The sequence below is a fragment of the Cupressus sempervirens genome, chromosome 9 (genome assembly GCF_028749045.1).
Source record: "Cupressus sempervirens isolate cs-2001-9-10 chromosome 9, ASM2874904v1, whole genome shotgun sequence".
NCBI classification, from domain to species: Eukaryota; Viridiplantae; Streptophyta; class Pinopsida; order Cupressales; family Cupressaceae; genus Cupressus; species Cupressus sempervirens.
The window spans coordinates 153,594,977-153,608,270 of record NC_143126.1 but is presented as its reverse complement, the minus strand read 5'-3'; the positions used below and the strand labels follow the sequence as shown (position 1 = coordinate 153,608,270).

Here is a 13,294-nt window from a genome sequence, read left to right as displayed (position 1 = left end):
TATTTACATCAATCAGTCTGTAGGCCTTATGTGTGTGACTGTATCCTGTAAACATAAGTTTCTGGCTTTTGGAATCCAACTTAGTGCGTTTGGCATCAGGAATCCATACATATGCCAGAGAGCCAAAAACTTTCAAATGGTTGATCCTAGGTTTGCGACCAGACCAGGCTTCCTCAGGAGTCTTATGATTAACTGCAAGGGTGGGTGATCGGTTAAGAAGGTAGACAGCTGTGGATACTGCTTCTGCCCAATATTTTCTGGGAACATTTCTATGTTCTAGCATAGCCCTAGCCATTTCTGTGATGGTACGGTTTCGACGCTCTACAACACCATTTTGCTGAGGGGTGTGAGGTGTGGTGAACTGACGTCTAATGCCATGAGTAGTACAGAAGGCAGAGAAAGCAGAAGAACAGAATTCCCCCCCATTATCAGTCCTAAGAGTACGGATGGAGGAACCAGACTCTTTTTCTACTAGAGCTTTAAACTGCTGAAATACAAGAAAGGCATCTGATTTTTGCTTAAGAAAATATACCCACATTTTGCGACTGAAATCATCCACAAAGAGTAAAAAATACCTGTTCCCAGTAATAGAAGGAGTATTCATAGGACCACATACATCAGCATGGACTAGCTGGAGTACTCTGTATGCCCGCCATGTTTCACCTTTCTTAAATGGTGTCCTATGTTGCTTCCCTGCTTGGCAAGCTCCGCAAACACGATGGTTCTGGGTCTGAATATTAGGTAGGCCATGGACTAAATTATCTCGAGCAAGTTGTGCTAGATATTGAATGTTCAGATGACCGTATCGTTGATGCCAGAGACTGCTGAGAGCGGATGATTCGGCGATGAAGGCATGCTTAAGGGAATCGCCTGAATCTACAAGCCTATAAATACCATGATCCTCAAGACCGGAAGCAAGGGTAGTGCGAGAAGCACGATCAATAATCGAACACTTATTTCCACTGAAAACGACATCCAACTGAGGGAAGTGCTTTATAATCTGACTAACAGACAGAAGATTATGTTTCATGCCAGGAACATAACATACATTGAGAAACATGAGTTTTCTTCCTCCGGTCTGAATCTGAACATTGCCCTTGCCGACAATATTGTATTCTTCACCGCCTCCAAAGATTACTGAGTCAGAATAGGGAGTGAATTCAACAAACCAATCACGCCTATGAGTGAAATGTCGGGAGGCACCAGAATCGATGTACCAGGCAGAAGATTTCACATGATTTGCAGGTATGCTGGCCATAAAGGCATGGTAGATAGATTCTTTCTGCTCTGAGTGTTGGGTAGCATTGACGTACTGTTTAATTGAGTCCGACTTCTGATGCTGCTGATACAGATGCTTATAATATGTGAATATTTCAAATGGCACAAACTTCGAGGTGAGAAAATGAAAGACCCAGAAAAATTGGAGAAGTACCCAGAAAAGAGCTCAAAAAACCTAGAAATAAAGTGTTGTCAGAATTCGGATCCGCTGGCCCGAAAATCGAGGCACAAAAAACAAGGCACCCACAAAAATCTAATGAAGACCCATTTGAGATTTCAAAAAACCCACCAAGAATATGTGATCAGAAAATTTTTTGGAGGTCAAAAAACTAGGGTTTTGAGCAAAAACCTAGTCGGCAGCTTCGAAGGTCAGATTTGCAGGAAAAATGGCAGATATAGGCAGATTTTGGAACAAGCGGATTTGAGATAGACGGATCCAGGCAGATAAGGGCGGATTGAACACGTTTTCACTCACACAAAAAGCCGAGTTGCAAAAAAACGGCGAGTTGCAAAAAAACGACTGTAGAAACCCACGATTTGTAGAAGATCAGACGTGAGCCAAAGAAACCTATGATTTAAAAAACGTGAACTCGGGATTTGCAGAATGAATTTCAGATTTCTCAGAACAGAAACCCTAGACGGGTTGTAGAGAAAATGGCCGAAATAATTCCGAAATTTAGAGCAGATAATTTCGAAAGAAATTATAAACTATTCAAAAAACATTTGAAGCAATAGCTCTGATACCATGTTACAAATGTAAATGGCGGAAAATTTGAATAAATTAATCAGAGATCAAACTGATCTATATATACAAAGAGGAGAGTCGAATAGAATAGAAACATTCTATTCTAGACTATACTAAATATTAGAAACATTCTAATATTTACAGAGATATAATAAGATACAATAGTGAGCATTAAAAGGAAACATGAAGGTTATTTTAATATACTTCTTGATATTTGGATGATTTCCAACTATTGTGCAAAGTAAGTCTAAACTAGTGATAGAAAACTTAACTTCCATTATTGTATTCATTGTTGAAATGTTGGTGAATATCTGTTAAATGAAAATCCTTATAATACCTTAAAGGACTGCACCATTCCTTTGGAGTTGTTGAATTTGGCAAAACAAGGATAGGTTTTACATTCCACTTTTGCAGCCTTGGCTCCAAATTTCATAGGATTAGTTCACAAGATTAGTTTAGGGTTAGAATTATCTTCTTAAACACTCCTCTTCGTCACTTTGTTTTAGAAATCTGTGTACGTGTTAAACCCAGAAAATACAAAAAAAAATAGAAATATAGGAGAGACCTTGGAATCATCTTTGTTATCACAGCGTTCGAACTTTTTGAACATTAGAGGATTTTGTTTAAGATAGGATAGATTACCCCTGGTGTTTTATTTTGTGATGTCTATGTCATAAAATACACACCAACAGGTCAAGGTATCATCGGATAAGGGTTAGAAAGGAAGATGTGACAAAACTGCTTCCAAATGTTACTATGGAATTTCGAGTTCTTGGTCATGCCATTTTGGTTGACTAGTGTACATGTCATTTTTCAATCATGAATGAATCAAGTATTTATTTTGCAACAGAAGAAATTTGTGTTGGTTGACATCATGATTTTCAGTAAAACATGGGAGGATTACTTGAGGCACGTGGATGGGGTGCTTGGCATACATGTACAACATTCATTCCATGTCAAGGCCTGCAAATCCAAGTCTGGGTTGACTGAAATATTATATTTAGGATTTAAGATTAGTGCCCAAGCGGTTATCAAGGAAGAGGAAATGATCAAGTTGAGATAGGATTGGCCTAGGCTGAGAAATTTGCCACATTTGAGTGGACTTGTGGGTCTTTGTAGCTACTATAGAAGATTTATGAAAGGATTTTCTTAGTCTGCAACTCCATTGACAGATTTGACAAAGCAAGTAGCTTTCTCTAGGAATCCTTCAGCACAAAGAGCTTTTGACAAGCTCAAGGAAGTAATGAGTTCATGCCCTATTTTTGCTATTTTAGATTTCTCATTTCCTTTTAATAAAATGTGATGCTTCAAGAGAGGGTATTGGGGCAGTCTTGTCGCAGAATAGATACCTCATAGCATTTGAAAGCGAGACACTCCAGAAGATGAAAAAAAACTCTATTTATGACAAGGAGATCTTAGCCATCATGCATACTATAACCAAATTCAGGTAATACTTGGTTTCTGTGAAGTTTCTGGTGAAAACAAATTATAACAATCTGAAATTCTTCCTTGATCAAAAGAATTTGAACAATAAACAAAATTGGGTAAGTTGCAAGCCTATGATTTTGACATTGAGCATGTTATTGGGAAAGAGTAATGTGGTTGCCAATCTACTCTGTAGGAAACCTTATTTCTGCCTATGACTAAAGCCTAAAACCAATTGCAGAAGATGCAGTCCTGTTTTACGCACAGGGACAATCATTTGGAACAAGTTCCTCTTGTTAGATACAAAATCCAAGTTTGACAATAGATTATTTGAGCTTAGCAATATTGCAGATAAATTCCTCAGAGCGTTGAGCTTACCCAACATTTTATGGATATAAGTGTTTTTTCCTGCAGGTCTCAATGGCATAGCATGCATCACTCATGTAAAAAGTAGAAATTAAAGGCATTATTGACTTTTAAACGTACAACTCTTTACTCTCCAAAACCAATCAACATTAAACAATACTTACATGCCAGCATTTCTAGCTGCAGCTACACCTGATGGAGCATCTTCCAAAACCAAAACATTCTCTACTTGGAGGGAAGGATCCTAGACAAACATTAAAAAATTTTGACAAAAGGATGTAAAGTCCATCAAAGCAATTATGAAAAAGAACATGAAGAGAGAAAAAAAAATCTAAACCCATGTCAAAATCAAATTTAAAAATTTAAAAAAATAGAAAAAGATCTCGTCACCTCAAATCTTTTTGCTGCCACAACAAAGATGTCAGGAGATGGTTTCCCCTGTTTAATTTCCAGATCATCACCCACAACTATATGATGCATCAATGAAAAAAGTTCTTTGTGTTTTGTTGTCTTCAACTCATAATGTCGTCTATGAGAGCTGTACAAAAATGAAATGAAGCTCTTTTATGCAAGAGTTGGAAACTAAAAATGGGTTTTAATTTTTTCCATATTCAGAAACAGTATCATTCTCTTTCCAACCTTGTTGCAACAGCCATGGGTACTCCATGTGCATGTAGATGTCGTACTAAACGCTCCGCTCCTGAGACAAAGGACCCATCGGTCAGAACATGAGATCTGTTGTGAAAAGCATAGTAACCCTGTGTGTGTGTTTGTGTGTGTGTGTGTGTGTGTATTTTATTGAAGTCCCACAAATAAAAATACAGAAAAGAACTTGCTCTAAAGCCACTTCTACAGAACACATACTGGAAGACTTACAGTCCACATATATGATTCAATTTTCAAGGGAAATTTAAAAAAATTTATCATATTTGCTTATAATATCTAGGCAGAAACTGAATTGTCCATACTTTCTTTATTTTTCAGATATCTAGGGAAATCTATTTCTCAGAACAAATTAGCATTTTTGTATTCCTGCTGAAATTTCATGTACATTTCCAAAACTGCATGAAGCATCCATTCACACCATACAAACTATGACAGTTTGCTTCAAAGACTCCACAAATAGCTAAAAATTGGAAGTTTGGTTTCCTTGCTTCTGATTATGAACAACTTTCTAACAGATGTCACTGCTTTAATTATTTGTATTTCAGCATCATAGAAACTGAGATTTGTACCTGGCATAAACCCACTTTCTGGAAACAAGCTGTCTAGCATTTCCTCTCTTCTCCTGATAAATTCCTCAGGCGTAAGAACATCTTCAAGCCCAGTCTCCTTCACAAATATCTGTGCAGATTCTAATGCTTTTCTGCCGATTAATTTTGATTTCAAAGACCAATCAAACTGTTTTCCATATCCCGCAAGAATATTTTCCTGGACAACCGTATAAAACTTTTCTGTATCTGAAATGAAAAGGCACATCAACTTAATTCTATTATTTTCTCAAATGAGATTATTGAAAAAATATTTCATTGCTTACAATTCTTGATACAATTTGCACCATTCACTGTAAAAGAAATTGAATCATGAAGCAAAATAAAACAAGTTGCATGGATACAGATACGGATACAAATACAGATACGATATTGGGAACGGATATGGCCACTTTTTGAGACCCGCAATATGGATACAGCTGGACACGACATTAATAAATAACACATACATATATTTAAAACAGCTTTCTAAGTTACTATAGGAGATTATCATTACTCCAAAAAACAATTGACACATAAATATTTATAAATTAATTTAAAACTTGATTGACACAAATGCTACATAAATTAAATTTGGGAAGATTTACATCAAATCTTTAAAAAAATCAAATCCCATAGTATTTAGCACAGTTGGAAAATCAAGTTTTTTTAGGCAAACATGGGTACGCTAGTCGACGTGCATCCGGGCAGTATCGGATGTGTTTCCAAATTGGATACAAGAATACATGCACCCAAGCAGGGACAGAGGAGTTTCTGGCAACTCTGAAATAAAACTACCTTTTCAAAATACCTAAGTTACCGGTATGGGTATGGGCATGGATACAAATACGTGGGTACGACAATTTTTTGGGAAATGGGTTTGGGTACATCTGGATACGTCTATACAAATAACATATAAAAATCATGAATATATATATATATATATATACACATATGCATTTGTACAACTTGAAAAGTAGAAACAAAACTAAAAGCATATAAAAATCATAAATATATATTATATATCTGTGCATGTATACAGGCTTATAGCTTGAAAAGTAGAAACAAAACTGCCATAAATATTGCAGTAGCACATTTATAATGATTTCCTATAAGTCTAGTTTCATATCAATTTGTCAAAAATTGAATGTTATGATAGATATATCATATATGATTATATCCATATCGAATTCATTGTGCATTGGTTAAATAGTAAACTGTCAAAATATTACAATTAGACTGATTAGTAATAAGCATCATATGGGTCGTCACGAAAATGAAGATCAGTGGAACCACATGCAGCCCCGATTTCACTTCCACAGCTAGAAGCACGTTGGCTATTTGCCTCCACAGAGGGTAAAGATCATGCGTTAACTGAAAAATTCAAATCTGTTCTCTCAGGATCTACATCCCACAACATTGTGCCCCCTTCCTTGTACTGATTTTGTTTATAAGTAAGAAGGCGCAAGTTAGAATGCACATAAAACAATTCTTCTGCCTTACTTGTTACCAATCGATTGTGTTTCATTGAGTGAATAAAGGAGTATGTACTCCAATTTCTCTCAGTTGAAGAAGAAGTAGCAACCTATTGAAAATTTGTCACAATGTTAGAGAGTTGCAACTATAAAAATAACTTTATTTCTGACATTAACAGACTAACAATGTTAGAGAGTTGGAACAAAAATTAAGAAACATAACTGTGATAGAAGTTTGATTGCAAGAGTTTGAAGGTGTGGTGATGTATGGCATTAAGCTACCACCAAGCATGAGCATCCTTCATGTACTTGTCACGGATAGCAACAACACTTTGACCACTAGAGGATACAAAATCAACAAACTCAGTTGTAACTAAATCCTCCATTGCATGATCACGAAAGAGTTTACTGAGTACTGTCCTACATCCATCACTTCTCCATCTCTATATGGTGGTAACCTTGTTGGCTAAGAAAGAATTTCATCATTATAAAATTTTGGAGTCAATGCAAATGCAAGAAGGTGTAATGGGGTGGTTATTTTGTTCCATCGTTCAACACAAATTGTCTTAACTTCTTTGAAGAAAGTTTCTTCAGGATCTTTCTCTTTTTTATTGATGACGTCTCTCAATTAACTCAATCATTGAGTTAATGCCATCGTATACCATTCCCAAACATGGGCGATCCATGTCAGCAAAACGGATCATGCTCATGATGGGCTCAGTGAAACTAAGAAGATATTCCACTCTTTCCCACCACGTGTCTTCTAGGATCATTTTCTTTACATTTGTTGCCCTTTCTGTATTGGATTGCCTCCATTGAATCCAACCTTGACCAATAACCATGCCAGCAAGTGCCTCTCGCACCAACACAAGTCGCCTCAAGACAATTGTGTTTGATGCAAATCGAGTTTCAGCAACCTATTCAAGAATTAAAAATCAAAATTAAAATATGATGAAATCATTATCAAATTTAAAAAGTAAATTCATATTAGGAGTGAAGTGTAGAATTGAAAATTTGAAGTGTTCCAATTACCTTCAGCAATTCCAATTGTGAAAATGATCTAAAAATGGCTTGTGACATGTTATGGTTTGTGATGAACATCTGAATCTCTTCAGCCTCAACATAGATTTGTTTGATCCAATCTATTTTCCTACCCAACTTTTGTAGCATTAGGTTGAGAGAGTGGACAGCACAAGGTATCCAATAGATGTGATCAAAATGTCTCTCAATCAACAAACCTGCAGCTCGACAATTCTTTGCATTGTCTATAATAACTTGGACAACATTTTCAGGACCCACATCTTGGATGCATTGTATAAGGATATCAGCAATAAATTGTGCATCCTTCACCTGTCCCTCACAATCCATAGCCTTTAGAAACATTGCCCCTTTGGGGCACACTGCAATCACATTTATCAATGGCCGATTTGTGGTATCCTTCCACCTATCAAAAATAATTGACACCCTTGTTTGTTTCCATGAATTTCTAATGGAAGCCAATGCATTGTTTATGTTTTTGACCTCACTTGCTAGTAAGGTGGTGCGTACCTTCTCATAACCTGGCCCTATCCACCCTTGCGGAGCCTCATTTGCTTTTCTCAACATATCCTGCCAATATGGTGAGCGTACAACATTGAATGCCAAACCATTTGCATAGATGCATCTTCCAACAACTTCATCTGCAATCTCCCTAGCATCATTCTAGAATGCTCTCTCCAATGGCCCCTTACTTCTCTTCTCAATAATAGGTTCTTCTTCAATTCTACCCAAGAACAGGTGGTTCTCTACTATGATATCAAGAAAGTCACTATGAGATGGAGAAGGTGGGGGCCTTGAACTACTTCTTTTTCATTTCAACAAAGGATGGTTTGTGGCACGTCCGACTCTTGCATCTGCTTCCTCTTGCTCTTGAATGAATCTTGCTATTTGTTGAGGTGGCAATCCTTTTGCCTCTGGTCCTTCACATGCTTTGATACCCATTTGGGGAATGGCACATGAATGAGCTTTCACACGGTTATAGGAGCTAGCTTTCTCCACATGGCATAAATTGCATTCCCAAACAAATGTTCCACCTCCTTTTACTTGGCTTTTTATCGTGACATATTTCCATAATGGTGAATTGGGATCGGTTTTGAATTTGGTTCGAGCAGTAGAAGTTGACATTTCTTGTCTACAAGAGCCAACAAGTTAAAAATAAAAAATGTTATTAAATAATAGTAAATACAATATTAAATATAAAAATAAACAAATTCAATTTCTATTTGAACATTAAAAAACAAAATAATAAATATATACTAACATTATAACAAATATCTATGATTACAATTTATAACAAATAGTATAATTTATTATATAAATATTAAATTAATAAACAATAAAATTAAAAAATACATTATTAACATTTATTATTTAATACTCTAGACATTATATAATATAATATTTATTCAATATTTAAATATTGCCTAACATTAAAAAATTACAATTTAAAATTTAAATATTATATAATATATACAATTTTTAAAAAACTTTAAAAACCTTTTATATCAATAATATATTAAAGTTATAAACTATATATAGTATTTAAAACTTTAAAAGTTTATAACTTCAAATAAATTTTAAAAAAGTTAAAATAAACATAAACATATGAAAAAACCCAATACTATATTAAGATTATAAACTTGCAATAAACTATACATAATATTTAAAAGTTTAAAAGTTTATAACTTAAAATAAATTAAAATAAACATACACGGATATACCTTAAGGCTTAAGCCGAACATAGAGCTTTGGCACCAGTCAACTCTCGCTCACAGGCTTCCGTTGTCCTTGTTGCAGGTCTCCCGGCATCGTCCCAGTTACCGCTGCTATCGATTTCCTATTGCAGTCATCTCCCGTCGTTGTCCCAGTAAAACGTCAAGCGCGGCAGATGTTTGTTCTACAAACTTTCGTTTCGTTCTACACGACGGATGTTTGTTCTCCGTTCACTTTAGGGTTTTTACCCTAGTAAAAACGCTTTAAAAACAAACAAAAATCAAAAGTCAACCCTAAAAATCTAAGTCAAACTGCCACGTAACCAATCAAATCACCACGTCATCCAAAAAACATTCGGATTCATTGCAAATAAGTATAAATCAAACCCTGTTCGATTCCACAGGGTATTTTGGACGCATATGATTTCGATACATACCGTACCCGTATGTGAAGGCAAAAGGGGAAGTATCGGTAACTTAGTTTAAATACTATATATAGTTTATAACTTTAATATAATATTAATATAAAAGGTTTTTTAACTTTTTTTAAAATTGTATATATTATATAATATTTAAATTTTAAATTGTAATTTTTTAATGTTAGGCAATATTTAAATATTATTTCAATATTGAATAAATATTATATTATATAATGTCTAGAGTATTAAATAATAAATGTTAATAATGTATTTTTCATTTTATTGTTTATTAATTTAATATTTATCTAATAAATTATAATATTTGTTATAAATTGTAATTATAAATATTTGTTATAATGTTAATATATATTTATTATTTTGTTTTTCAATTTTCATATAAAAATTGAATTTGTTTATTTTTATATTTAATATTGTATTTACTATTATTTAATTATTTAATAACATTTTTTATTTTTAACTTATTGGCTCTTGTAGAAAAGACAATGTCAACTTCTTCTACTGCTCGACCCAAATTCAAGATCGATCCAAATTCACCATTATGGAAATATGTCGAGATAAAAAGCCAAGTAAAAGGAGGTAGAACATTTGTTTGGGAATGCAATTTATGCCATGTGGAGAAAACTAGCTCCTATAGCCGTGTGAAAGCCCATTTATGTGCCATTCCCCAAATGGGTATCAAAGCATGTTAAGGAACGGATGCAAAAAGGATTGCCACCTCAACAAATAGTAGGATTCATTCAAGAGCAAGAGGAAGCAGATGCAAGAGTTGGACGTGCCACAAACCATCCTTTGTTGAAACGAAAAGGAAGTAGTTCAAGGCCCCCACCTTCTCCATCTCATAGTGACTTTCCTAATATCATAGTAGAGAACCACCCGTTCTTGGGCAGAATTGAAGAAGAACTTGTTACTGAGAAGAGAAGGGGCCATTGGAGAAAGCATTCCAAAATGATGCTAGGGAGATTGTAGATGAAGCTGTTGGAAGATGCATCTATGCAAACGGTTTGGCATTCAATGATATACGCTCACCATATTGGCAGGATATGTTGAGAAAAGCAAATGAGGCTCCGCAAGGGTGGATAGGGCCAGGTTATAAGAAGGTACGCGCCACCTTACTAGCAAGTGAGGTCAAAAACATAAACAATGCATTGGCTCCCATTAGAAATTCATGGAAACAAAAAGGGGTGTCAATTATTTTTGATAGGTGGAAGAGTACCAAAAATCGGCCATTGATAAATGTGATTGCAGTTTGCCCCAAAGGGGCAATATTTCTAAACGTTGTGGATTGTGAGGGACAGGTGAAGGATGCACAATTTATTGTTGATATCCTTATACAATGCATCCAAGATGTGGGTCCTGAAAATGTTGTCCACGTTATTATAGACAATGCAAAGAATTGTCGAGCTGCAAGTTTGTTGATTGAGAGACGTTTTGATCACCTCTATTGGACACATTGTGTTGTCCACTCTCTCAACCTAATGCTACAAAAGTTGGGTAGGAAAATAGATTGGATCAAACAAATCTATGTTGAGGCTGAAGAGATTCAGATGTTCATCACAAACCATAACATGTCACAAGCCATTTTTAGATCATTTTCACAGTTGGAATTGCTGAAGGTAATTGAAACGCTTCAAATTTTCAATTTTACATTTCACTACTAATATGAATTTACTTTTTAAATTTGATAATGATTTCATCATATTTTAATTTTGATTTTTAATTCTTGAATAGGTTGCTGAGACTCGATTTGCATCAAACACAATTGTTTTGAGGCGACTTGTGTTGGTGCGAGAGGCACTTGATGGCATGGTTATTGGTCAAGGTTGGATTCAATGGAGGCAATCCAATACAGAAAGGGCAACAAATGTAAAGAAAATGATCCTAGAAGACACGTGGTGGGAAAGAGTGGAATATCTTCTTAGTTTCACCGAGCCCATCATGAGCATGATCCATTTTGCTGACATGGATCACCCATGTTTGGGAATGGTATACGATGGCATTAACTCAAATGATTGAGTTAATGAGAGACGTCATCAATAAAAAAGAGAAAGATCTTGAAGAAACTCTCTTCAAAGAAGTTAAGTCAATTTGTGTTGAACAGTGGAACAAAATGACCACCCCATTACATCTTCTTGCATTTGCATTCACTCCAAAATTTTATAGTGATGAAATTCTTTCTCAGCCAACAAGGGTACCACCATACAGAGATGGAGAAGTAAGCGATGAATGTAGGACAGCACTCAGTAAACTCTTTCGTGGTCATGCAATGGAGGATTTAGTTACAACTGAGTTTGTTGATTTTGTATCCTCTAGCGGTCAAAGTGTTGCTGCTATCCGTGACAAGTACACAAAGGATGCTCATGCTTGGTGGTACCTTAATGGCCATATATCACCACACCTTCAAACTCTTGCAATCAAACTTCTATCACAGGTATGTTTCTTAATTTTTGTTCCAACTCTCCAACACTGTTAGTCTGTTAATGTCAAAAATAAAGTTATTTTTATAGTTGCAACTCTCTAACATTGTGACAAATTTTCAATAGGTTGCTACTTCTTCTTCAACTAAGAGAAATTGGAGTACATACTCCTTTGTTCACTCAGTGAAACACAATCAATTGGCAGCAAGTAAGGCAGAAGAATTGGTTTATGTGCATTCCAACTTGCGCCTTCTTACTTATAAACAAAATCAGTACAAGGAAGGGGGCACAATGTTGTGGGATGTAGATCCTGAGAGAACATATTTGGATTTTTCAGTTAACGCACCATCTTTACCCTCTGTGGAGGCAAATAGCCAACGTGCTTCTAGCTGTGGAAGTGAAACTGGGGCTGCATGTGGTTCCACTGATCTTCATTTTCTTGACGACCCATATGATGTTGATTACTAATCAGTCTAATTGTTATATTTTGACAGTTTACTATTTAACCAATGCACAATAAATTTGATATGGATATAATCATATATATCTATCATAACATTCAATTTTTGACAAATTGATATGAGACTAGACTTATATGAAATCTTTATAAATGTGCTACTGCAATATTTATGGCAGTTTTGTTTCTACTTTTCAAGATGTAAGCCTGTATACATGCACAGATATATAATATATATTTATGATTTTTATATGTTTTTAGTTTTGTTTCTACTTTTCAAGTTGTACAATGCATATATATATGTGTGTGTGTGTGTGTGTGTGTGTTATTCGTACAGACGTATTCAAACATACCCAAACCCACTTCTCAAAAAATTGTCGTACCCACATATCTCTATCCGTGCCGGTACCTATATCGGTAACTTAGTATTTAAAACTTTAAAAGTTTATAACTTCAAATAAATTTTTAAAAAATTAAAATAAACATAAACATATGAAAAAAGCCAATAATATATTAATATTATAAACTTATAATAAACTATACATAATATTTAAAAGTTTATAACTTTAAATAAAAATTTTAAAAAATAAAATAAGCATACATGGATATAGCTTAAGGCTTAAGCCGAACACAAAGCTTTGGCGCCAGTCGACTCCCGCTCACAAGCTTCTGTCGTCCCTGTTGCAGGTCTCCT

At 35.0% G+C, this 13,294-nt stretch overlaps 1 protein-coding gene across 1 annotated transcript in view; it reads right to left on the bottom strand.

Annotated features, from left to right (window-relative positions):
• The window catches only part of GS1 (Haloacid dehalogenase-like hydrolase (HAD) superfamily protein), an 80,780-nt gene that overhangs the window by 21,180 nt on the left and 46,306 nt on the right, over positions 1–13,294 (bottom strand). Inside the window, exons 2-5 of the mRNA XM_089799371.1 lie at positions 5,050–5,274; positions 4,454–4,514; positions 4,205–4,352; positions 3,979–4,058 (exon numbers count right to left, since the gene is read on the bottom strand). Of these exons, the coding sequence (XP_089655497.1) occupies positions 3,979–4,058; positions 4,205–4,352; positions 4,454–4,514; positions 5,050–5,274 (514 nt within the window). The remainder of the gene's footprint in view (positions 1–3,978; positions 4,059–4,204; positions 4,353–4,453; positions 4,515–5,049; positions 5,275–13,294) is intronic.